Raw genomic sequence first — 25,371 nt, forward strand, 5'->3', positions numbered from 1 at the left:
GATCACCTCTCCCCCGCAAAATCCCATCTCTCGGTCAGTGCACCCCAGAGAATATCTCCATGATGCTGGATAGGCGAGTAGCGCTATACCGTATCTGGGGGATTCGAGACGCGCTCGGCTTCTCGGAGTCGACAACCTGTGGAGACGGCCAAGAGCTTCCGATGATGTTGAGTGCAAGATTCAGCAATGTCCCCGGCGAGATGGTGCGCGCTATCGCTTCGAGGGTACGCTACGTATCTGAAGCGCTGACATAGCTGCTCGTTGTCAAGGGGCCAAATTGAGACACAGACTTTCCATCCCCCTAAAATGCGTTGTACAGTATACCACGGTCGCCAGTCACTTATCTGGGGGCGAGCACGCTATACCGTATCTGGGGGATTCGAAGCGCCCACTGGCCTAGCCGCTATCTTAGGCTGAGCTTTTCGGTAAGAAAAAGCGGAGCTGACTCGGGATGGAGACGACTCTCGGTTTGGCTAGGCACTCCCCGCAAACCCCAGCTTCAGCCATGATAACTTAGGGCCTTGTTGGTGTTGATAACCAGTATAGATATGAGGGCGCAAGGAGCTCTTGTTTCGAACGATTCTTCCCATCAGCAACATACACACCCATCCTCATCTTCTCACATCTCGCTTCTCAACACTGCCTCTGACCCGTAACCATGCAGAATTTTGACATGAACAAAGACGTCAAGATTCCAGAAGTCATGTCCCCCAATGAGAGGACTTTGACCAACGAGTCTCGAGCTATTGGCAAGATCGACGTCGCTGAAGACCGAGACTATCATGACATCGACACTCGTGCTATTCCGTCCGGAGCGGATGCGGTATACGAGAGGAAAGTTGCCGTTATGAATCAGGCTCTCATCGATATGGGAATGGGATCTTTCCAATGGAAGGTCTTTGCAATGACAGGCTTTGGCTGGTTTGTGGATAATGTGAGAGTCCCTTGTCCTACCAATGCTCCTTCACTGACTGAGTAGTTCTGGATGCAAGCCATCACCATCATCAGTGCCCCAGTCCGGAACGAGTTCGCAGTCAAGAGAATCGCCTTTCTCACGGTGGCGAAATACGCCGGCCTTGTCGTCGGCTCTTCGATGTGGCCAATGACGGCCGACTTCATCGGCCGCCGTCTCGCCTTCAACATCACCCTGCTCCTGTCTTCCGTCGCCGGACTGGTCGACGCTGGGAGCCCCAACTTTGTCGCCATCGCCACATTCTGCGCCATCATCGGTGTTGGCACGGGAGGCAACCAGCCCGTCGATAGTGCCATCTTCCTCGAGTTCATCCCGGCCACGCATCAGTACCTCCTCACCATGCAGTCCGCCTTTTGGTCCGTTGGCCAAGCTGTTGCGGCATTGATTGCATGGCCTCTGATTGCGAACTACTCGTGCCCATCTGGTCTTCCTGCTGGAGAGTGTCGGTTCGAGGATAACCTCGGCTGGAGATACACGTATTGGACATTCGGCGGTCTTACACTGGTCTTGTTCTTGATGCGTCTTCTCTTCCGCGTTCATGAAACGCCTAAGTATCTCTTAGGCAAGGGCCTAGATCAGCAGGCTGTGGATGTCGTTCAGAAGGTTGCTGCCAGGAACAAGACCACAACCTGGCTTACTATCTCGCACTTTGAAGCCATCGACGCCGAGTTGAACAACCACAACAACAACAGCACGGTAGCTGAAGACCAAGCACCCAACGTCAATCACCGGAACATAATCAAGCGAAACATGGAAAAATTCAGGCCCGACAAGATCCGCTCCCTCTTTGCCAGCCCTCAAATTGCCATATCTACTTCCCTTATGCTTTTCTTGTGGTGTTCTATTGGCATGGCCTATCCTCTCTACAACTCCTTCATTCCTATCTACCTTGAGAACAAGGGCGTCAACCAAGGCAGCTCCTCTCTGGAGAAGACATATCGCAACTACGCCATCCAGGCTGTGTGCGGCATACCAGCTTCCCTCCTCGGTGGGTTCACCGTCGATCTGAAGAAGATCGGGCGCAAAGGCACGGGAACCTTTGCCTGCATCGGAACTGGTGTCTTCCTTTTTCTTTTCACCAGAGCAAATTCAGAAGCTGGTATCATTGGATTCACTTGCGCGATTGCATTCTTTCAGAATCTCGTTTATGGTCTCCTATATTCGTACACCCCTGAGCTGTTCCCTGCGCCCATCCGAGGCACGGCGAATGGACTTGTTGCTATGTTTAATCGGCTCAGTGGGCTTATGGCACCTATTATTGCTGCCTACGTGGGAATCGAGACGGACTTGCCGGTGTGGATATCGGCTGCTTTGTTTGTTATTGCTGGTGTGGTCTTTCTTATCTTGCCGTTTGAGACCAGGGGAAGGGCGGCTGCTTAGGCTATACATGTAAATTTGTTTTGCAGCGCCGTACTCATTCCTAGTAAGATCCTGATCTTTGAGGTGTTGTCAATCGCCCTGCCAACTTGATCCTAGCCTGGTCTGGAATGTCACCCCATCAAGGATCGTGGTGATGTGTGTGGCCATATTCAATCCTCCAAAGCCAGGCATTTCAACCCTCAGTCAAACCTTGGGGGTCTTCTGTTTTAGTTATTCCATCTTGTTGCATCTTGAGGCATTTAATGGTATGTATCTTATCTTCAGGGAGGGGATGTTAGGCGGTTTAAGGTGTTGACGCCGTTTTCAAATGGGACGAATACCATGATGCCTGCTTCAATAATACCAAGTTTGTACATCATGCTAGTTCTCATCCTCTTGTGGGGACTCCATTCGAGTCTGGGCTTCGTCGGTGCCATAGTTGTTGAGTTACTGTAACCACGCAGCAAACTGGCAAAACTTGGTGGGTCTCTAGACGCTGATTATGGCATCTTAATTAGTCTTTAGACTTGTAATTCAACCCACTACGTCGAGCAAGCAGCTAGCAAGAGCCTCTGTTACGGGATAGTAAATGATAATAGTTAAAAGGAAAAGCTGGCAAGGGCGAGAGACCTATCAAGTTCGTCTACACATAGCGGGGCCGTGTTGGAAGCCAGCCAGCCGAGTAGCAGGCAGGCAAGTCAACGCGGACAAATCTCCTAGGTCGGTTAAGCGTAATTGGTCGCAACAAGGGTCCTACTCCGGAAGTGAGTTAGCCGCCTCTTCCTCGGGGCATCTATGTCCGAGACTCAAGATGGGTCTACTATTTCAGCAGCCAGAGCCCGCACAAGTCTTTTTAACGCGATGTCATCCTCTACGGCCTTTATCCTATCTCGTCTACGACAAGCTTTCAAAATGAAGCTGTTTGGGTTACTTGCTCTTACTGGCGTGCTGCCATGTGCTACAGCAGCACCGCCTTTCGAGCGAATAGCTCATCGAGGTTTCAACTTCGAGAACATCAGAAATATCGTTACTTTGTGAGTCAACTGTTGGCCAGGTTTATGTCGTTTTCCTTCTCACCTTTCCTTCAGCGGTGATTCATGGACGGATACTCGATTCAATACCTCAGGCATTCAGCCCTCAATCTCTAACCCTCTCGGAAATACCGGCAAGACGAGTTCTAACGGTAAAATGTGGCCTATTTACTTAACCACACAGTACAACCAATCATCTGTGTTGCTTTACAACATGGCCGTGGGCGGTGCTGTCACGGATAAGGACATTGTGACGACCGGACCGAATGACGTAGATACTCAAGTTCATGAGAAGTTCGAGGTCTACTCCAGCCAGCAGCCCGGCTTCTTTCCGCCGAAGGATACACTCTATGCCATCTTCATTGGCATCAACGATATCTACCGGACTATCAACGACGTCGACCAGGAGGAGAAGATAATTGCTATCATTGCACGCATCCGTGAACTCACCCTCGACATGTACAAGACCGGTGCTCGGCAGTTCCTTTTCATTTCCACGCCACCGCAGTCTCTATTCCCCAACAACAGGCCCAAAGATATTGTTCCGCAACTGGAGGCGGCATCTCAGAGCTGGAATAAGAAGCTTTACAAGCTCGTGCGACAGCTGGATCGCAAGCTGGCTCACAGCACCTTTTTCTTTTTTGATATCGTTCCGTTAATCACTGCCGTCACCGAAGACCCCTCCCAATTCCCCGACACCGCCATTTACAAGAGTAACAGCTTCTGCGCTGACTACAAGTCGTAAGTCAACTATTCATCGTCTGTTTCTTGTTGTAATTTCGGGCTAATGATGTGATGTCTAGGGGTACATCTGTGCCTGAGTTCAAATCAGATGCTTGCGAGTACAACGCGCTGGAGTACATGTATATCGATGGCGCTCATCCTACACAAGGATTCCACCAAATACTGGCCAAGAAGATCTCTGAGCAGTTGGCTGCGGGAAAATCGGTCAGCTGAGCACAGAGATAGCTGTAACAGGAGCGCATAACATAGACTATCATGGGTGGGTGGAGGAATTTGATTCCAGAGTTCCGGACGTCGCACCATCTTTGGCCGTTTCCAATAAAAACGTTACCATTTTAGCATCAGCCGAGGTCTCTCTAATGACCACGCCCCGCACTACCCCGGAACTTAGACCAACTGCCCCCGCATGATCCCTTGTTTGTCTGGGGCACAACGAAGGCCATCGGGGTATTGAGGCCCGAACACGCCGTGACCGCTGGTCTTTCCGTCCTCCGTCGACAGGGGTACACAAATCATGACTGCCGGCATACCCTATCGGATCTATCCTGAGAGCGGCCCATCCTTTGGTGGAACCCAGCCTGTTGCTATGCACAATGGTGCTTATGTGGCCGTAGAGCGATGAGTCAGCTTGGCTTGCGAGATATAGCTAGGAGGCTGCTTCAACCTTGAATTCTATGAAAGTGGCATTCAGGGCATTTCCGAAGACTGCGCTGATGCGGTGTGAAGGGACATCGGAAGGCAACGGCAACGACGAGTCGGCCAAAGCCTTCACGGGAGACGAAGAAGAAGATGGCTCGAAACTTTCACTCAGCATCGCCATTTGCCGAGAAAGCGACTCTGTATACCGGTTCATGACGTTGGTGTCTACTGGAGTTATTATGCCCGTCTTTGACCCTACAGAGGCACTCTTGTCTCTCTTCAACTCCCGTTCCTCCTTCTGTTTTTATACTTGTAACCCAAATCCGGAAAATATGGCGGAGACGGCTGCTAGAGTATACGGATTTGAGAATATGTTGGAGGACTGGAGCTTGATATTGCCCCGAACTGACATCCAGGTCACACGCATGCTTTCTGATCGTGTCAAGGTAAACGTTGCTCTGGATCTCTCTGGTGCGGGAGTTGTCATGACCGACGCCGGATCATATTGCTTTGAATGCGCATTGCATAAGCTTGAGAGGGGCTCAGAATGAATGTGCACCTATGACACCCGCCAGGTTGGGACCGGTTACCGAGCCGGGCGGATTAGAGAGCATGGGGGTTATCGCTCAACCAGAGTCAACTTGGAGCTTATCTAACCAGCGGCCTCCATCATGTCTTTCCATTTCCAACCTCGGTCGTTCATTGTTATCCGTCTGCCGCTCGAAATTTGAGAAGCCGACCTACGGCAACGCATTATCGTTTGTTGAAAGAGTCTTCTGATGCACGCAATAGAAAGACTAAAAAGAGGCCACTGTGCTAGCATTAGGTTATAATGCTATAAAGTGTTGATATTTTGTTCTCTGTTATGGTTGAAGCCCGGCCCTCGATGGGATAACTGAGCCAGAAGACCGGGATATCTCAATCTTTGATATGAAGTGCTGCATCGCAACTAACCTCACACACTCAAGCTTAATAGCAACTGGCTCAGAGCAGCCAAGGCCTACAGATACACCAAGCTAGAGATAACAAACCACCAGATCCGCCTCCTCAAGTTGATGACGGGCGCCTTCACTCAGCAATATTCCACGTAGAACATGATTTCGATGGCCTTGTGAGGTGCACTATGAGGGCTTACCCCTCTAACTTAAAGCACTTCTGACCAATCTTCCTTCTTGATGAACTCCTCAAGAGTGGTGAATGGAACGTCCACTCCCAGCTATTTGTTTACATTGTTAATTTGATGGCTCGCCTGGGGGACTGGGGTACTCACGTCGGCGGGGAAAATAACACTCGGATCGCCACCGTGATATCCAAAGTCTCCGATGTATTCGTACATGTCGGCCAGTTCCTCCCCAACGCCTCCGGGAATCGCGTTTTCGAGAACGGCCCTGTCCAGACGCTGGAAGCGGCATTGCACACCATGGACTTTGCTCCACAGAGCGGTGAACTCATTCCAACTTAAAAAGCCTGAAGCACCCAGAAGGTGTTTCCCGGGCTCAACTTGGGTGAGAGCCTTGACGAATAGGCCTATGGAGCCCTTTCAGCTATGTATTCTCCCAACGCGTTGAGATACTTACCAGTGTCGTGGCGCGCATCAACTTGCGCTACTGGGGCGTCAGGGTCTCCTGGGAGACTCCAGACGAATGTATTATCGGGTTGCTGCCGCCTGGTTAGTGTCCACTCGTAACATCTCACGCCAACACCAACTATGCGCGGGAGGGTGGTAGACTTACTTTGGTGGGCCTCCCAAGCGGAGAAAATTTCCAGTTTGAAAGATACAAGGCTACCTGCAAATACGACGTTTTCTTATCCAGGGCCGGGTATGTAGCCTTCAGGTACTCGACAGCTTCCCATTTGGCATCAAAGTGAAAGTTGTGTGTATACTTTCCCTTACTCAACTTCTTGGTGGGGGAGAGCGTCGAGAGCACGAATCTGTCGATGGTCTCCAAAGTCGCAAAGGCTGCGTCAACAATGTTGCGACCTTGCTGCACTTCGAGGTCGTAGGCTAGCACATTGACTGGACGGCCAGCTTCTTGGGCTCGCTTTTGGACCTCTGGATCGCCGACGATCCCCCAGAAGTCAGTGACTCCAAATACCACAGTTGATCCTGCAAATGCGGCTTTGAGGGAGGCAGCGTCGTTCAAGTTCGCCTTGACGAGTTCAACACCTTTAGCAGCCCATTTTTGGCTCTCCGGCTTGGCCGGATCGCGTGTAACGCCACGGACGTGCCAACCTCCCTCTTGAAGGAACACATCGGCAACAGAGGCACCCTTTTACATCAAGGTGAGCAAGACTTATCGCCACCAGTTCAAATTAGGATCGTGGCATTCTTACCTGCTTTCCGGTAATACCGACCACCGTGATAATCTTGTTGTTCGCCATATTGAATTGGTTGAAAGAAGAGTCTGAAATGATTGCTACATGAAATATCAGAACAAGGAAACAACAAAAATATATTTATGCTATTTCTATATTGTCGTATCGGACGAAGAATCGTTTTTGTCCAGTAGCTCGGAGGAACTGGTGTCGCCGTCCCGCCTTGGCTGTAGTTCTCCTCATGGGTGCAGCAAGATTAGTGATCCCTTCAGAAAGCTTAGTGATAAGGGATAGATCGATGATATCAGGAAGCGGCCCGATTAATACGCCGGCAATGGAGAACTCGGGGCAATTGAATAAAAGCTCGGTTAACAGCACGGCCTTTACGGACGAAGCACACGGAACTCTTTTTAGTGGGGTTATGTCGTGATAGTTGTGGCTGTGCATTACCAATGAGTGATGCTGAGTTGACACTGTTGGGCCCCCTTCCACCTAGGCGCTTTGCAAATTATTCGTGGATCTTAGGAGAATGCGGCCATCTCTTCACCTAGCTGCGCGTGATTGGAGCCAACTCACTTCGAAGGCGGCAAGGATTGTTCGTTGTGATGGCGGTCAAGCTGCTAGAGGACGTGTCTGGCTTCTTTGGGATCAAAGTTGAGCAGATGTGTCTCTCACCAAATCAAGGCCCTAGTGCTAAATATGAATGTCACTCTTGGCTTAAATATCACATGTGGTAAACCACTGGCTAGCCCTTCACACCTCAGTCTTGTTTACCATCCCCATTGATAACTCCATCCGTGTGATCATCATCATTTGACCAATCTCCCTCAGCATCGTCATCCTGTACCTGTTCAATCTCGGGGGAACTCTCCGGAGACTCCCTTTCCTCCTCATTTTCTTCAGTTTCCTCAAACTCCGTCCCTTGCAGTACCCAATTGTTGTGATGCGGGTGAAGCTCTTCCTTCCAGCGAGAGCACTTGAAACAAAAGGCGAGCTTTTTGTCACAACTCATACACACGTTTACGATCCCACGTATACCCTAAGGTTGATTCCAGGTCAGTATCAGTCAGGAGGGGCCCAATGGTGAAAACTCACAAAGAGACACATGTCGCAAAACGCAGTGAGACGACGCACTCCCTTCTTGGAGGCGTGAAACTCTTCTTTCTCCCCCTTCTCCCTTCCATACCTGCTGGCTTTCTTCAGCAGGTGTACCACCTCGTCCGTCGCCCCAAGGTATCTCGCCATCTTGAGCGGTGACCACTGTTTGTCATCCCAAGTTCGCCCTCGCACCAATGGGTCCGCACCCCTGTCAAGGAGGAGCTTCACTATGGCGTGTTGAGCTTGAGCAGGTGTGCCCCATTTGTCACACGGCCGGCACGCCCACAGTAGCGGGGTCCAACCGTCCTCGTCCGGCTCGTTGATGGATGTCTTGCCTCGGGTGCGAGAGAGAACAAGTTCGACAAGGTCAGTACTTCCGCTTGCAACCGCAAAGTGCAGTAGCGTGTGGCCAAGGTTTGTCTTGGTGGCAATACCGAGGCTGTCATCGTCCATGTCTGACACCGAGTCAAGCAACAACTGGAAGTGACCTGGCGTCCGCAAGGCTGCGAAGTGGACTGGTCGCCGACCCCAGGCGTCCTTCCAGCCGACGTCGGCGCCCCTTTCGATGAGAAACTTGGCCGCTTTAACAGTACCATATAGGAGCGCAGCGTCCAGTGCTGAGCCATGGACTCCACCATGGGCGTTCACATCAGCATCTGCCTCGTCGACCAAGAATCGAGCTACAGCATCCCTGCCCTCTTCAGTGCCAGTTCTAGACATGTATGCCTTTTGCAACGCTGTGCTGTACATCCAAGGGTGGGTAAGGTTCACATCAGCCCCTTTCCGAACGAGTAGCTTGACCATACCAAGATCGCCAGCACCGGCTCCAACGATCAGAGCGGCACCACTTGAGCTGGCTGCCGCGTTGATGTCGACCTTCTTATCCAAGAGAAACTCCACGAGTGGAACATCCTTGCTAGTGATAGTTAGGTCAAGAACAGACTTGCATGCATTGTTCCGAAGCTCCAGATTGGCTCCTCGATTGACCAGTAACTTTGCAATAGACAATCGTGCAGGGGACGGAAGACAATGGAGGGCTGTGTATCCTAGTACATCCTTTGCGTCTATGTCCGTGTCGTACTCTAACAAAGCCCTCGTGCAACCATCCGAATTGTTAGCCACGGCCAGAATCAGAGGCGTCCCGCCCATCGGGGTTGTCGACTTCAAATCAGCGCCTGCCTCTATAAGTAGTCGTAGCATCTCGATAAATCCGTAACTCGCTGCCACATGGAGCGCAGTGTATCCCGAATCCCAAGACTTCTCTGACGGCCACTTGACTTCCAGGTCAGGGCGATATGAGAGGATCAACTCTGCCACATCTAGCGCGTTGTAGTAAACGGCGAGATGCAACGCCGTACCATCGGGTTCGGCCCAGTTCAAATCGGCTCCAGCTTCGAGGAGGGCCTTCATACAATCCGCTTTTGCGTAACATTTGTGGAGGGCCGACCACTCTCCACTCTGGGTTTGTCCGGTGTTGGCCCCTGAGTCGACAAGGAACTTGACCATCTCGAGATTATCTCCACCAATGGCATAATGCAGCGCGGTACTCCCCTCCCAAACATCAGTGTCAACGCCGGCTTCTCTTTCAATGAGAAGTTTGACCAAATCTTGGTAGTCCCGCTGAGCAGCTATGATAAGTGGTGTGGCCTGGAAGTCACCATACTCTAGCTTCGCATCGACCTTGGCCCCCTTTTCAAGCAGCATTTCCACTATCTCTCGTTTGCCGGAATTAACAGCGTGGATGAGAGGAGGGTCATCATCGGTATCATGATGAGCACCGGCTTCGAGAAGCACACGGAAACCATCAAGAAGACCCCATCTCGCTGCAATGCTGAGAGCACTCGAAGGATGTTCTTCATTTAGCAATTTGTTGTTGGGGTCCGCGCCGAACTCGAGTGCCAACTTGAGGCACTTGAGAAAGGGGACAGATGCAAGTGAGACTATGGGCGGCCTCGCTGACCCCTCCCTAGGAACCTCCAGGGCCTGGAGGACCAAATGCTGGCCTGTCACCGCGGCTAACCATAGAGCGCACCTTCCTCTGTTATCGTACACATCCACTGATGCGCCAGCTTCGGTCAACCTCTTCGCCATGTCCACCCGCCCGTGCTTGGCCGCCACAAGAATTGCAGGCGTATTCTTCCAGTTGGAATTGGTGACTGCAGGATCAGCACCGTGCCCTATAAGGGTATCAAAAGCTACAGTGTTGTTTCTCATGATAGCGCAATGAAGAGGTGGCGAATAGTCTGCATCTATCGAGTTCGCGTCCCCTGTGGCTTGGAGGATAGTCTTCAACTGGTAGATGGGCCCGAGGTATGCAAGTCGTGAAGTGAGAAAACCAGGCCATTGTACGATATTGAAGTTCCCCGTCGCGTATTTCAGCAATATGTCCAATACTCCAAACTCCCCTGATCGTGCTGCGGCCATGATGGCGTCCAGACACCTGGGTTCATCCACACTGGAGTCCTCCAGCAGCAACTTGACAAAATCCAGTTTCCCATGTCTAGATGCCTCAGTGAGTGCCATTGAAATGTAGGCCTTGTCTTCTAGCCCCTGGGACTTAATGAGAGTAGCCAAAGGCTGTGAGGGCAGCGATAACCCAGAAAGTAGATATAATCTCCATGTCCTGGACGGTCAAGGATACCGAGGACAACCATAAGGGCATCAATGGCCTGCGTGAGGCAGTCAAGGACGCTCTTAGATACTCTTCTTCTGCGCTGCCGCTGACACAGGCGCCGTCACCGAGGTCGAGTACCCTTGGTTCTTTGACCAGTGCCGCATCTTCCGGATCGGGGCGGCGACGGCTGATGGCCGAGTATGGGGCCCGACGGGGAGCCCACGAGACCTGAGCTTCATCGTGCCCGGTCATAAGGTCGTGTCGCGGAATCCATACCGGGAGGGAGCGCTGCCGGATGGCTTTGAGGACAGTCCGGCTCGTCCGTGGCTACGGCGTTGGCAGCCGGCCTAGCAGCACTGATCCTTCACTGTGTCCGTCTCGGGGCTATCCACACGGAACGAGAGGCCTTGCGTGGTGTCCGATCGCCCACGGCGGTCAGTGACACCGATGTCGAGAGCCTCAGGAAGCACCACAACATGCACGGTGTTCTCCATGCCATCGGTCTTGACGAAGGTCATCAACGTTTTATTGAGGTGTGGCGGCGTTTCGATGGTCCGGCCCAGGAGCTCAAATCACCCGGCATCAACTCGTCAGGCGAGGCCCTGGATATTGTGGCCAAGTTGGCTCGAGATCTCGTTTCGGGCATTGCAGGTTGAAGTAGCTAGGCTTCCATTTAGTGGCAGATGGCACGGTGAATTTCACCAACGGATACATCAGGCCTGCACCATTGAAATTGGCAACACAGTTGAAGCAGTAAACATTGGGGAGGGCCATGGAGATGTCTATCACTTCTGGCGACAAAATCTCTTTCAACCAAACTAGCAATGAATAGTTCCAGAGGAACTGGATAAATTTGAGAAAGGCCAATCTGGCGCCGTAAAACCTATCACCCCGATTTCCACATCGATCAAGACCAGTGGTGGGACAGTTGACATACAGAATTCATCTAATGGCATTAGTAGACGCCGTCTTGGCTCAGTTCTTCTTCCGATGACGCTAACAGAGCCCTGGAGAAAGTTGCATTTATTGCTGAGGTTTCTTCGGCTTTGGGAGCCGAGTATCCCGCAAACACATCGCAAATGCGAGCATTGGAATCACAAGACACATTCCCGCAATCATCAAAAGGCGTTGAGCATATCGATAGCTCTCGATGATAGCAGTTCGTCCGGGGGTTCCAACGGGATATTCAGGCACGACGTATAATGGCGCGGCATAGACTTGCTGGGCAAGTTCAAAATTCGGAGCCAGATCCCTTTGAAGTCGGTTATATAAGGTCTGTGTCCAAATGGCGCCTGATACCGCGTTGCCAAGAGCCACTCCAACATTGTTCATCGTCAACATAATGCTAGTAATAACTGCAATGTCCTCGTGTTTGGTGAGAGCCTGGGCAGCCGCCATGTTGGGATACGAGAAGAAGCCGCCAGTTAATCCTAGCAAGACTTGGCCTGCGATCACACCTGCCTTGGCGCTTGTATCAGTGCCTCCACGGTAGTGGAACAGCAGACCATATGCAATAAGCCAAAGGCTAATGCCGCCGACAATGAAGGGCTTGAGTCGTCGGACCTTTTTGATGATCAGGCCGAGGGACAGTCCTCCAACGATAGCACAGAAGCTATATATGGAGGCGATACGGGTTGAATTGGCAATACTGAAATCGAATCCCACGATCAAAACTGTGTATAGAAAGTCGGACTGTGTGCATCAAGAAAAGGACATGAAGATGGCGACACAAAGCGCTGCCTAGATACCCCTTTCCCGGAGGAGGTATTTGGGCATCATCGGATGGGCGGTAGTTCTTTCCCAGACAGCAAAGACAGGAATCATGAGAATGCCTAGGATCAAAGGGGTGATGATGCCGGCGGTCTGCCACTTCTTCGATTCTCCTCCCGCCAGGGTGAGGGGGATGAGAGTGAGGGACAGAGTAGCTATAAGCAGAAAAACTCCTATGACGTCGAATTTCTGGAAGACATCTGTGAACATCTGTAGTCTGCTATTTCCATTCGATGGCGTGTATTTTATCTCATGAGGGATGGCTTTCGAAGCTCGCCGTCCGACGATGGCCATGATCGTAACAAAAGGGATCAAGCAGACAGGGTATATGATGCACCACATGCCAATACCCCATTTCCAGGTGGTAACCCCAAGCACAGCTGAAGTAACGTTGCCACTGATCCAAGTGTTGATGATATAAGGCGTATTGGGAAGCAACACGAAAATGACACGGCTTCGAATTGAGGTGATATCGGCAATGATGATCTCCAGCACTAACAGCGTGCATGTGTACCCGATCTGGTACAAGAGAGCTCCGGCAGCAAAGCGTTGTACTTGCGTAGCGCAGGTTTCGACAATGGTACCAACAACGTAGAACAAGGCTACGATCAGGAACAGTGGCAAGCGGCCAATCAGGTCGGATAGCTTGGCAGCCAGGGGTTGAGCTGCAGCGGCGACAACTCCACGGATGACGTTGATTGTCGAAAGCAGTGAATGCTGGGAATAGCTCGAGGTTGCGTATCCTTGGTAAGTAGAGCGGACAAGCGCGTCGAGGCCGAAGGCGAATCCGACCACGAACATGCTTGAGAACAGCATGTATCGTTCCGCAATGGTGATCTGGTCCTTGAAGGCCTCCATGTGGACAACGCCGGGGAGCTTTTCTTCTTGTGGCTCTGAGTTCTCATTGGTTGCCATTGCGGAAATGTTGATCTTTTGGCCCGAGTCAGGGCCGACGCCCTCGTCGCTTGGATTTAGGACCATGTTGAAACGCCGGATGAGGAGAAATGAACTTCTGCCGGAGAGGTGATTGGGTTTCGGAGTACTGCGAGGTTGCAGGTTAAGTAGTGACCTCAACTAGCAAGGCTTATGATACTTTAATGATCGTTGCCGGTTTAGCCCTTCTCCGACGCCGGTAGCCCACCCGTCGTAGAGGAGCTTTCACGCGGACCGTTGTGAACCTTTTGCTTGGAGGCTAAGATTGGAGGGGAAATGCCGATCTTCCGGAAATCTTGGCTCGCTTTCGCGATTGAACGGACGAGTATACGAAAGCTGTTCAAGCCTCTTGCAACTGACCCATCTAGTGACAAGGGTGAGGCGGATATGTCATTAAACCGACACTCCGTTCCTCCAACTGTGGCCATCAGGGTTGACACAGGTGAGACTAAACTCCTTCTCTCTAGCTTTAAATCGTGACTTGACAGAATACCACTGTGTGGTGGATAAGGAAGAATGGCAATCTCTAACAAATGCTTCCCTTTGCACCCCCACGCATAAACGCAATAACGTGCTCAACCTTCGGAAAGTTTAATTGATACTGTTCCGACATCGGGAGATGGGTATATTTTGAAACGTATCTTAATAACGCATGAGTGGCACCTTAATGTCCTTACCCAGCAAATAACATACGTAACACGGATTCCCAGGTTCTCTTGATGACTAGTCACTCGCTCAACCAGACGTCAAGAAAGCGGGCCATGTTTAGGAAGTTTCAATCTGTCAATTTATCACTCCCACTCAAGCTAACTTGGCTCAGTCTGACTTTGAAGATCCATAAAACAATTCAACGTAACTTTCAATAACGCAAAGTGCGACCAGAGCGGCAGAATGAGTCAACTCCTTGTCGGTCTTGAGACTCTCCTTCGGGTCTTGGGTCAGTTCCTTGTCGAGGTCCACTCCAATCTGGCGATCAGGCATCTCTTCAGGCAGGGGGTAGAAAGGCTTGCCCTTGGGCATGTCGCCCGGCTTTGGGTGTTGCGGGTAGTCGTTAGGATCATAGGTTGAGTCCCCTTGCTTGGGCACATGGCTCAGCCAATACATGGCGTCTTTGTAGACCTGGCATTCAGGGTCATTCCTACTAAGTCCTTCAAACATGACGTAAACTGCGCGAATGACACTCTCGAGGGCTCCGACAATCCAGGCGTGATGAGATGATGCCGCTTCGCCAACCATGTAGAGTTGGCCAAACGCGTTTGGCTTGATGATTTCCTGCCACATGTTGGAGAACTGTCCTGGCCCAAAGTAGGCAAACGCTCCAGACATATTCTGGTCTCTGTACCAGTCATATGCGTGGTGATCCATGTATTGACCCTTGAGTTTCTGCAAAAGACCCTCATATTTGGACTTTTCTGGGGCGTGCATCAGGGCAAGATCGTGGAGCAGAACTTTGATGAGCTGTTCCTCGTTTTCAGGGGTGTTGTTGGAGATCAGCGAGCCGATGCGTTGGGCATCCTGTCCCCAGGTGTATGAACACAACAGCACGGCGGGCTTGTTGGGGTCCCAATCCTTGCCCTCCAGCGATTCAATGTTGTAGGAAGGATAGACGCAGACTCGAAGAGGGAGATCGGTTCGAGCAATGCCACCCTTCTTGATGTTGAGATCGCCTTGCTGCCACCAAGCAGTCTTGAACTTGATGGCGACCTTGCAGGAGGCGCCGTAGCCAAGAGATCGAATGGCTTGCTTTGTACCCCAAAGAAGCCCGGCATCCTTGAGGTCCATGCGCTGGAGGGCACCAAGGGTGGTGCTGTTGAACACGGCGAAATAGTCCTTCTTTGTCTTCTTCCCCTTGTTGTTGATGGCAAGTGTCATCGGGACGTAGTCCTTGGGGTTTTCTCGCTTCGCGACATTGGCATTGATGGCCTCGACCTGGCTGTTGAATTGAACCGGTTGCTTGATCTTCTCTGCCATCAGTTTGGCCACTCTCTGGGCACCTCCCTCGATGCACCACCACCACTGGACCCCTGGGGCCTTCTCTTGTGCAGGAGTTCCGAAGTCGAGTTCTTCGAGGACGCACTCGCTTAGCGCTTGATCATACCACCCAGTTCCACTATTAGGGTCAGTGAATGGTTCTCGGCCTGCACTTTGGATGAACTTACTAGGTTGCTGTCTCCAGCCATTCAATCGTGTTGTAGTTGAACTTTCTGCCCTCCTGGTTCTCTGGGTTTTGATCGCTGGACACGCCTTAGAAATGTACTTGAAACAGTGGTGATGTGGAGTATACTCACGAAGCCAGATACTGCCGAGTGCTTAGGTGGTCTGCCGCCATGAGCCGCTTCCAGAGCTCCTTGGAAGCCTCTCCCTCGATAGTTCCCCCTTTGACCTCCTTCAAGGCCTCATCGAACTGCTTTTGGATATCTTCGATGAAGGGGGCAAGTGCCTTGGATACGAGCTTCGACGGGTCCTGTGCCAAGAATCTAGAAGCCAGTTAGCTGTGTATCTTGAGGTTGGGAACTCAAGTTTCATGTACTCCTCAGGGATCTTTCCACCTTCTGGGAGCCCACTGTTGATCCGGAAGGGATCTGCGATACCCTTGCTCCAGGCATTGCCCACGTATCGCACGTCGTTGAAGTAGGAAGGGCAAACACCATCTTCATCATCAAGATAGTAAGGGATGATACCACCCTTGCCCTGATGCAGCCCAATGAAGTTGAAGAGCTGAAACGTTCTACAAGGCGGTTGAAGTTAGTTCAGTGAAATTAGAGAATCGGATTGGTCGTCATACCTTTTCATGATGTCATTGTTGGGGAAGCGCATCGCACCGACATCGTAATAATCGTGCGTTTTCGCCGGGTCTCCCTCGGAGAACTTGTGCGTGTAAAGACGACCACCCAGCCTTTCCTCCCCTGCAGCCTCTAGGATGTCGTAGTTGATTTTGAGCTTGCCTTTCAACTCGGGATGCTCGTTCAACCAATCAAAGACCATGGCAGAGAAAAGTCCAGCGACGCCAGCACCAACAATGCCAATGTCGAGCTTGCCCCGCTCCTTGGGCACGAAACCGACCCCTGTCACTTTGGCTGTTGCCTTCTGCAGTTCGGCAACAGATTCATTTCCGGTGATATCGATAGGGAGGTTGGAATCAATGGCGGCAGCCTTGGTAACCTTCAAGTCATAGTTCAGTGTGAGCTTTTGAACATAGCGAGACCACATGTACTTGAATGACTTGGACTCGAGATGCTCTCCTACCACCGTGACGTCTGTGGAGGAAGCCATTGTGTAAAGCAAGAGATGAGAAGTTGTGTGCACTGGCAAAAGACGATGAGAGGAGAAGTTGGAAGTACTAGATAGTCTTGTCTTGTTGTGGTTATTTCATATCAACGGCCAGGGCAAGACTATATAGTTGCCTCCTCAATAGTCGCTATCCAAGCTACCCGCAAGATAACCTCAACGTGATGAACTAACTTGTTGACCGTTGTTGACCGAAGTGAACATTCCGACAGAGAGATGTCAGTGAGGAGACCTGAAAGGCTTGTGATCACATACCGGTACCTTCTCAGCTGCCATGAAGCAACGCCTCATTGCCTTTTGCATCCAGATGCCGATGAACCATCTATCCATGACAGGATTGAAGGCTGGCTGGGCTGATGGGGACATGCGGTATGTGGCTAGTTTCGCGGGCTCTGGCCTTACGCTCCATGCCTAATATAGCCAAGCGTCCTGCATGCTGATTGGCACAAGACCTTTGATATTATGGACCAGAGACACTATCGAACCTTGCTAGGCTCATTCAATCATAGACCAGACATCCATTATCTACGCGGCAACGCGATCGCCAATGGGACTTCAACCCCTCTCGATATGGTACATAATGCAAAACTAATATCTTGTCCTAGTCTAACGTGAACAATGGCCATGAGGCCCAGAACGAACGCGGGGAACGGCACGTCTCAGCACATGCCTGAGACATGCAGGCATCTCGATGCGTCTCTGCGGCTGAGGTTGTCTTGGCCCACAGGTGGCCAAGACAGGCCAAAAGCCACAAAAGTATCGATGGAACCATGGGAGGTATGAGAAGTTGAATGCCAGAACTGGACTACTTTTCGATACATGAAGTTGGGAAAAGACCCAGTCGCCATCCCGAAACGCGGAGAGGCAAAGCCAAGTCTGGCACGCAACAAGCAAACATAGACAGTTGTTGATGCTAACAATCCATGGCATGGATTTTTCAGATAAGAATGAATGTGAAATGCCTCACAATCTCATGGGCTTCTTTCGACTTTATGTATGCAGGGTTTGCGGTTGGACTGAGTCCATGATTCATAACATCTGCCACTCCTCTCTGTCAGTTGGTATCTGCCCCCCTAGTATACTGAACGGTGATAAAGTAAGAGAAGGAAGCGAAAACCCTTCCAATTTGACCAAATCCAATATTTAGCCATAGAGGCTCCATAGAATGTTTAGAACAATTTTAGTCCCATAGGCGTCGTGAGATGTGAGGTAAGTAGGAATGAGGCCCTACCCTAGATACCTAGGGATGTTCATATGCTGTCCGCGAAAAGTAAACCTACCAAATGCCAACGCAGGATATCTTAAAACTCTTGATACATAGAGCACCGAAGCCAAAATGTCTCCAAGAGTTTCCCAGACTTTGGAAGTCGTATATCTCGATAGGGAAGGGTGCTCTCTCGTGTTGTTGAGTGGCTTCACCGACTGCAAGCATATTTCTTGTTGTCGTTCACTCGATATTATGGGATTGCAAGATATTTTCCCTGGAAGCTAATGTCCAGGGCTGATTAAAATACCAATGAACATCTAGTTTCCCTTTGGGCAACCCCTGATCCCTCATCCTACCTAGGTATGTGCAGCAGCGCCGGAAGACTCAAGGGATATGTTGACGTCATTTACGGCGTACATAGTTTAGCCACATTCTTACCCAGCCACAGCAACCACCAGAGGTGCAAGCGGGTACAGTTAAACTTAGAGAAAACAAGCCTCATTATGCCCACCAAAAACCACTTGCTTTTCAGGTTAGCAACCTCTATCTGCCCAATGAGCCGAGTTCTCGTGAATTAGTAACGCACGGTAGTATGGGCTGGACACTTTTAGTCTGATGTCCCACAGGCTGTCACTCTTCAACTGCCGACCTTTTTTACGGTTGGAGTACTTTTGGTTGCGCAGCGCCGATCTAACTCGCGCCATCTCCAGCCGACGCTTTCGTATGCCGCGAATTGATGTCGTCTTTGCTGTGTACCGAAAATAAAGGAGGGAACCGAGGGTTATTGTTGATACATTTCGTGGTGCCATGTTGAACATGGCTCGGTCTATCTTTGCGGAGCTACATGGGCTCTGACTAGGGCTGTTTGGTGATCACGGCAACGCAACACGGCAAATCTTGTCGCCCGATAGCCCATGTGATTTATCCAAGACCTCGAGATATCACATCCGAATTACTTTGGCATAAGACCCAAGCGAAACACGGGCTATGAATACAGCATTCATCGCCACCGGGACACCTGCACGGGAGCCACTCTGTGTTTGACAAACAGGTTGGCGGATGATATGCTTATAGCGAGCCCCCTTGTGGGCAAAGTTTTGAGATAAAGTTAGGGTTTTAAGATAGTCCATCTCCATAGCACTCTATTCATTCGCGGATGGACTGTACCTGACCCTTCCTGTACGCTGTCTAGATGTGTCTCCGCCCCGCCTTGACATGCTTAATACGCCCCCGCAAGACGGAGCGTTCGTGAACCTGGGGTCTCCGCACTTTGCACGCGGGGTAGTGATGTAACCGTTCCCATTGATGTTGATCATTCCGGTGGAAGGTTACTTCCAGTTCAAAGACTCTCGCTGTCTCGGGCTAATGCTATGTCGAGAGAGCCCTTAACGTCACGGTGAAGTTGTGGCCGAGCAGAACGCAACCTCTGTCAATGTCCAGATGGACTACTGTATATAAATTGGGTGTTGGAGTAGTGCGAACCTGGCGTATCATCATCATCTCTTGGGTGTGACACTCACCTGCTGAGATCTGGTAGTCATCATGGCATTGGAAATATCCCGTGTCTCTTTTGAGAATCATCGTCCCGCCCTCGGCATTGCGGAGGCGCAGCCGCGTGTTTCATGGCGATTTGGAGGCGTTGTTTCTGACTGGAAGCAAAGCGCATATGACATTGAAATCAACCGCTACGGGAAGTCGGAAGTCTACAGCACTGTCTCAGCTCAGTCTCTTTATGTGCCTTGGCCTGGCCCTCCCCTTAACGAAACCGAACCCGCTTCAGTGCGCGTCCGCGCGCATGGAAATGAAACTTCTACTCCCTGGTCTGACTGGGTTTGCGTTGAAACAGGCATCTCCAATAAGACCTGGTCTCGCGCTAAGCCCATTACCTCAACCCACGAGTTCGACAAAGACAAACCCAAAGTACCACTGTTTTTTCGAAAGAATTTTGATCTCTCAGACGATCTGATCTCTGCAAGGCTTTACATCACAGCTTTGGGACTTTACGAGGCAGAGATCAACGGGCAACGCGTCGGGGATCATGTTCTCGCTCCTGGCTGGCAATCCTACCGTCACCGTCATGTCTATGACACGTACAATGTGACGGAGCTACTACAGCCTGGTCACAATGCCATTGGTGCTCTTGTTGGCGAGGGTTGGTACGCAGGACGACTAGGATTTAATGGAGGCAAGCGTAATATCTATGGCGATGCGATCGGACCTTTGGCATTGCTCAAAATCACTTTGAAGAACGGCAGCACACAATGGGTCCCAACCGACGACACTTGGAAGTCGACTACCGGGCCTCTTGTTTCGGCGGAAATATACGATGGTGAAGAGTACGACGATCGTTTAGTCTCAGCCTTGAAAGGTTGGTCCACGGCCAGTTTTGACTTTGACGGGTGGGAGGGAACTCGAGAGCTTCCGCCTTTGAAAGGAAAACTCACCGCACCCGATCAGCCACCAGTCCGTGTCATCCAGACCATCAAACCGAAGAGTTTCTTCAAGTCGGCCTCGGGAAAAACGCTTGTTGACTTTGGCCAAAACCTGGTTGGGCATCTGCGCGTCAACGTGACGGGCCCCAGGGGTACCAACATCACGTTTCACCACGCAGAGGTGCTTGAGAACGACGAACTGGCTCTCAGACCCCTACGACAGGCTGCGGCCCGCGATGTGCTTATCCTCAGCGGCGATGGTCCGATCCAGTGGGAGCCTAAATTTACATTCCATGGTTTCCGTTACGCCCAAGTCGACGGCTGGCCCGAGGAGACACCCCTTGACGAAAACTCGATCGTGGGCGTGGTTGTTCACACGGATCTGGAAGAAACAGGCTTTTTCGAGTGTTCCAACCCCCTCCTGAATCAGTTCCATTCTAATGTCCGTTGGTCAATGAAGGGAAATTTCCTATCGATTCCGACCGACTGCCCTCAACGGGATGAACGGCTCGGATGGACGGGAGATGCCCATGCTTTTGGCCCGACTGCCAACTATCTCTTTGATACGGCGGGTTTCTGGAAGGGCTGGCACAAAGACATTTGGTCTGAAATGAAGGGAAACCGGATGACACCTCCCGTCTATGTGCCTTCCGTCCCCATCGATTTTGGAGGCTACTTACCAACCGCAATCTGGGGAGATGTGGTCGTGGGGAATCCTTGGAACACCTTCACAGCCTTCGGTGATGAGGCTCTACTGGCGGAAAACCTGCCACAGGCACAGGCGTGGATCGATGTTGGCATTCCTCGCAACCAAGACGGCCTTTGGGACCCAAAGCCGTTCCAGTTTGGAGACTGGCTGGACCCGCTGTCACCAGCAGACAACCCCGGGAATGCTACTACTCACCGTGGACTTGTGGCCGATGCGTATTTGGTCAAGATGACGGAAATTATGTCATACATATCTCGTGCTTTGGGGAATCAGGACTTGGCGAAGAACTATACTCGTCAACATGGGGACCTCAGGGAAGCATTCGAAGCCACTTGGGTACCGGATGGAGAACTTGCGAATCAAACACAGACTGCTTATACCCTTGCTCTTGATTTCGACCTCCTCAAAGACAACTAAGTGCGCACAAATGCCGCCCAGTCACTCATCCGAAAGATCAAGGACAACAACTATCTCGTGGGCACTGGCTTTGCCGCCACAGCTAGGCTCGGGTTCGCACTCAAGAGCATTGACTCAATTCCCGACTTTTATCGGATGCTCCTACAGGAAAAGGTCCCTTCCTGGCTGTATCAGGTTGTTCAAGGCGGCACGACCACGTGGGAGCGATGGGACAGCCTCCTAGCCAACGGCAGTGTGAACTCAGGGACCATGACGAGCTTTAACCATTACGCGTTTGGCTCTGTCGCTGATTGGATCCATCAAGTGGTGGGAGGCATTGCCCCAGCTGAACCAGGCTACAAGAAGATTACTATCGCGCCAGTACCAGGTGGCGGTATTGACAAGGCCAAGGCCAGGCTGATTTCTCCATATGGAGAGATCGTTACGGATTGGAGGGTCAAGAATGATCATTTTGATTTGAAGGTTATCGTTCCACCGAATACGCAGGCTGAGATAGTCCTCCCTGGCGTGGAAAAAAAACTCAAGGGTTGTTGGCTCAGGGTACCACAAGTTTCATATTGAGAACTTCACCCTGCCGCAGTAAAACCAGCAGTTTAGCGGAAGGGCGAGATCAGGAGTGTATCTGTTAGTCAGTTTTCCTGTTCTCAATGTGATTTCTTTATTTCTGCAATGTTTCTCAGCAATTGATCCTTGTGCTATGTTCTTGTTCTTGTTCTTGTCATCAATGATATTTCCAAAAGAGGCCATCAGCCAATTTCTGGATATCACTACATAATGGCATGAACCCTGATAAGTAAAAGACCGCAACTTAGTTATAAAACTATTCATATATAACTACACAGGTAATATCATCATGTTTGTTTTTGAATCAAAGTGTAAACAAGTTGACGTTGTCTCCAGTCTCCTTCAGCTTCCGATTCGCCTTCTTCAGCATCGTTTTCATCACCACACAAGTCACCACTGACAGTAGGGAGAAGGCCATCATCAAGATATTAGCCTTGATATAACGCGGCCCGTCGCTCGATGGAAAGAAATAAGGACTCCAGATATTACCGAGCTGGCTCAAGAGATTGATAATGGCTGTTGCGCAAGCTCGCTTCTCGGGTGTTTGGTTAAGAGTCGAGCTCGCCCAGCTGAAGACCATTGCGTTAGAAGAAAAGCACCCGCATATGTATAGAAAAGCGGCTGTGTATCGAGCAGCGTTGTTGAGGGTAGAGACTGAGATGATGAAACCAATGCAGGCAACAAACTGGGGCACCGCAATGTGGTAGCCTCGATCCTTGCGACGATCACTAGACCAAGCTGTAGCAAAGGCCGTGATGGTAGCCACAAGGTATGGAGGAGCTGTCAAGACAAGCGTCAGGGTGTTGTCGCCGAGTTTGAATCCTTTGACGATGGTAGGGAAGAAGCTGTTAAAGCCGTAGGCGCTGTGGTTGGCCGTGAGCATGATGACCTATTAAAAACCATTAGTTGTCATAAACACAATAACGGACACAAAAGAACTTACAAAGACCCAAGTTCGGATATCCTTAGCAGCCATTGCCAGACCGCTCCAGACACTGTTATCAGCCTGGGGCAGGGAGACACGATCTCTCTGGATTCGCTCAACTGCGACCTTTTGCTCGTCATCCGTGAGGAGCCACTTGACCGCCCCAGACTTTTGTCCAGGGAAGTCAGGCAAGAAGATGAAGGCGATCAAAGCAGCACCAAAACTGCCAGCGCCCTCGATAATGAAGAGCCATTGCCATCCAGCAATTCCCCTAACGCCTTCGAGGTTTGACAAGACGCCAGCAGCAATGAGACCTGAGAATGCTGTTGCCAGGAGAACACCTGAATATAAAATCGCTGTGCGGAGCGCAAGTTCCTTACGAGGATACCAGCAGCTGAGGAGATACATGGCGCCGGGGAAGAACGGGGCTTCTGCGATACCTAGGAAGAATCGTATGACGATGAGGTGCGTGTAGTTGCCGGCGCCTGCGGTAGCAGCAGAGACGATAGACCACAGGGCTGTCCAGAATGGTATATAGATCGAAGGCCGGGTACGTGTGAGGAGCATATTACTGACCTGGCGTTAGTTGAAATCTCGGCAAGGTCTGTCCTGTTGAGCATACCTTGGCAGCTGCATGAGCATGTAGCCCACGTTCAGAATCGATACGGCCACATTGAACTGATTCCCCTTGAGACCGAGATCTTGCTCAAAGCTGCTGAGTCTTGCCTGACTAGAGAAGAGGTCAGTATTGGTAAAGAGGAGACTGTTTTTCTGCAAACCACGTACGCAATGTTGTTTCGATCAAGGTAGTTGAACAGATAAAGCAGCCAGACCATAGGCACAAGAGTATAGTCCAGTTTCCTAACGAGGCTCTTCTCGGCTGCGTTGTACTCCTCCTCAGTCATACCCAATTCGTTGCTCTTTATTTCAGTCATTGTCTCCTTGTCCACAGGTGGCAAAGCATCGTCGATGTGATCCGACGAGCCATGGAGATCGTTGAGCTTGACGTCGGTCTTGGTGTTTGCCATTGTGATAAGAATAACTGAAAAGTCTGCAACGATAGTGATGTGTCAGGCTTGGATGGAGGAGACACTGTCAAGGGTGGTAGATGGCCTCAAGGAAGAAAGCGAAGAGCCTTTAATATGTTCCTGGCTCCGTTGTACGAACGCCATCGCCCGCCCAATGTAATGAAGAGACAACTCTGTGTTCAACGCGACCATGATCCGATGAGTTGAGAAGTTGGAGGCACATCGTAGGGGCAACGGATTGTTCCGCCAGCAGAGCCCAGACAGCCAATCGGCTGGGGCGTATTTGACGCTGGACTCTAGCCCCGGACTAGAACCCCATGGGGTTATGGGGCCAATGCGGAACGCGGGGAATGGTAGATTGGCCACAGACGCTGCGGAGCAGTCCGTGGTTGGGGAAAAGGCGGGACGGAGCTGTCCTTTGCCTTGGGAGAGACCCGAAGGGGGTACCGGGATGTCCTCGCTACTGCTCCACGAAGATGCTACGGCAAAAAGCAAGTGATAGATGCATGGCCCCTAGTCACATCTCATCGACACGCCATCTTCTGTTTGTCACTCTGTACCAAATCTTGCAGTAGCTCGCTATGCCCCCCTCTAAAGCACTCGACCTCTTGCGCAGGTTTACAACTTGCGATGTAAGCCCCTGCTCCAGTGATCCCAACCTCTTGGTGTGACAGCAGAAAAGGCTTACATTTCTCAGATTGGCGATGCCTTGGTCAGATTGAAATATCCCTATGGGGGTTTCTTGGATGGCATCCGCATCTTCTCTCCGGACTCTCAAACTCGCATCATTGGCCCGGCTGTTACTGTCAAGATGGTCGAGTCAAGCGATAAATCTGTTCCAGCATTGGACAAGCACTTTGTTGACCATAATGAAGACGGCGGGGTCATGTACATCCAACAGCCAAATGGCCTTCCGTCGGCTTGCTGGGGTGGGTTGATGTCGACCAGAGCAAAGTTCCTGGGGGCCAAGGGTGTAGTGATTGATGGCCGAATGAGAGACATCAATGAACACAAGGAGATGAAGTTTCCGGTATGTGTGCCACTTATGATTCATCCATAACTAGGACTAATTGCTTGGAGGTGTTCGCACGGGGCCATTCCATCCTGGGCTCCAACACTTTTACCAGAGCCTCTCTTGTCAATGTTCCTCTCCAATTCAAAGGCGAACTCTGGGTCAACCCAGGAGATATCCTTGTTGGGGACGCTGATGGTGTCGTCGTAGTGCCTCCGTCACTGGCCGAACGCGTTGCTGAACTGTGCCAGGCGAGAGCTGAGGTAGACGAAAAGATGTTTACTGAACTCAGGAAAGGGGCTGCTATGGGAG

General features: G+C 51.0%; 8 protein-coding genes across 8 annotated transcripts; 3 read left to right on the forward strand and 5 right to left on the reverse strand.

The window, feature by feature from the left end:
* Nucleotides 1-658: 658 nt before the first annotated feature.
* Nucleotides 659-2,353, forward strand: LRP88_12539 (MFS transporter; the record flags this gene model as incomplete). Its single annotated transcript, XM_083248932.1, has 2 exons — nucleotides 659-895; nucleotides 980-2,353. 2 exons carry the CDS (start codon nucleotides 659-661, stop codon nucleotides 2,351-2,353), a joined length of 1,611 nt encoding a protein of 536 aa, XP_083095387.1.
* Nucleotides 2,354-3,577: 1,224 nt separating this feature from the next.
* On the forward strand, nucleotides 3,578-4,320 carry LRP88_12540 (GDSL lipase/esterase; the record flags this gene model as incomplete). The annotated part of the gene is made up of 2 exons (XM_083248933.1): nucleotides 3,578-4,104; nucleotides 4,167-4,320. The coding sequence occupies 2 exons, from the start codon at nucleotides 3,578-3,580 to the stop codon at nucleotides 4,318-4,320; spliced, it is 681 nt and encodes a 226-aa protein (XP_083095388.1).
* A 1,570-nt stretch (nucleotides 4,321-5,890) lies between these two features.
* On the reverse strand, nucleotides 5,891-7,128 carry LRP88_12541 (NmrA/HSCARG family protein; the record flags this gene model as incomplete). The annotated part of the gene is made up of 5 exons (XM_083248934.1): nucleotides 5,891-5,962; nucleotides 6,017-6,273; nucleotides 6,324-6,405; nucleotides 6,480-7,016; nucleotides 7,081-7,128. 5 exons carry the CDS (start codon nucleotides 7,126-7,128, stop codon nucleotides 5,891-5,893), a joined length of 996 nt encoding a protein of 331 aa, XP_083095389.1.
* A 1,243-nt stretch (nucleotides 7,129-8,371) lies between these two features.
* Nucleotides 8,372-11,292, reverse strand: LRP88_12542 (ankyrin repeat-containing domain protein; the record flags this gene model as incomplete). Its single annotated transcript, XM_083248935.1, has 5 exons — nucleotides 8,372-8,387; nucleotides 8,441-9,076; nucleotides 9,242-10,660; nucleotides 10,863-11,002; nucleotides 11,143-11,292. The coding sequence occupies 5 exons, from the start codon at nucleotides 11,290-11,292 to the stop codon at nucleotides 8,372-8,374; spliced, it is 2,361 nt and encodes a 786-aa protein (XP_083095390.1).
* Nucleotides 11,293-12,514: 1,222 nt separating this feature from the next.
* On the reverse strand, nucleotides 12,515-13,525 carry LRP88_12543 (uncharacterized protein; the record flags this gene model as incomplete). Its single annotated transcript, XM_083248936.1, has 1 exon — nucleotides 12,515-13,525. One exon carries the CDS (start codon nucleotides 13,523-13,525, stop codon nucleotides 12,515-12,517), a length of 1,011 nt encoding a protein of 336 aa, XP_083095391.1.
* A 768-nt stretch (nucleotides 13,526-14,293) lies between these two features.
* Nucleotides 14,294-16,750, reverse strand: LRP88_12544 (flavin monoamine oxidase family protein; the record flags this gene model as incomplete). Its single annotated transcript, XM_083248937.1, has 5 exons — nucleotides 14,294-15,587; nucleotides 15,637-15,711; nucleotides 15,766-15,954; nucleotides 16,008-16,205; nucleotides 16,263-16,750. The coding sequence occupies 5 exons, from the start codon at nucleotides 16,748-16,750 to the stop codon at nucleotides 14,294-14,296; spliced, it is 2,244 nt and encodes a 747-aa protein (XP_083095392.1).
* A 2,764-nt stretch (nucleotides 16,751-19,514) lies between these two features.
* On the forward strand, nucleotides 19,515-22,091 carry LRP88_12545 (bacterial alpha-L-rhamnosidase; the record flags this gene model as incomplete). Its single annotated transcript, XM_083248938.1, has 2 exons — nucleotides 19,515-21,408; nucleotides 21,532-22,091. 2 exons carry the CDS (start codon nucleotides 19,515-19,517, stop codon nucleotides 22,089-22,091), a joined length of 2,454 nt encoding a protein of 817 aa, XP_083095393.1.
* A 307-nt stretch (nucleotides 22,092-22,398) lies between these two features.
* LRP88_12546 (major facilitator superfamily domain-containing protein) lies at nucleotides 22,399-24,047 on the reverse strand (the record flags this gene model as incomplete). The annotated part of the gene is made up of 4 exons (XM_083248939.1): nucleotides 22,399-22,983; nucleotides 23,038-23,590; nucleotides 23,642-23,749; nucleotides 23,806-24,047. 4 exons carry the CDS (start codon nucleotides 24,045-24,047, stop codon nucleotides 22,399-22,401), a joined length of 1,488 nt encoding a protein of 495 aa, XP_083095394.1.
* Nucleotides 24,048-25,371: the final 1,324 nt, after the last annotated feature.

Source organism: Fusarium phalaenopsidis (genome assembly GCF_050370095.1).
Source record: "Fusarium phalaenopsidis strain FUZ10S chromosome Unknown contig_32318, whole genome shotgun sequence".
NCBI lineage: Eukaryota > Fungi > Ascomycota > Sordariomycetes > Hypocreales > Nectriaceae > Fusarium > Fusarium phalaenopsidis.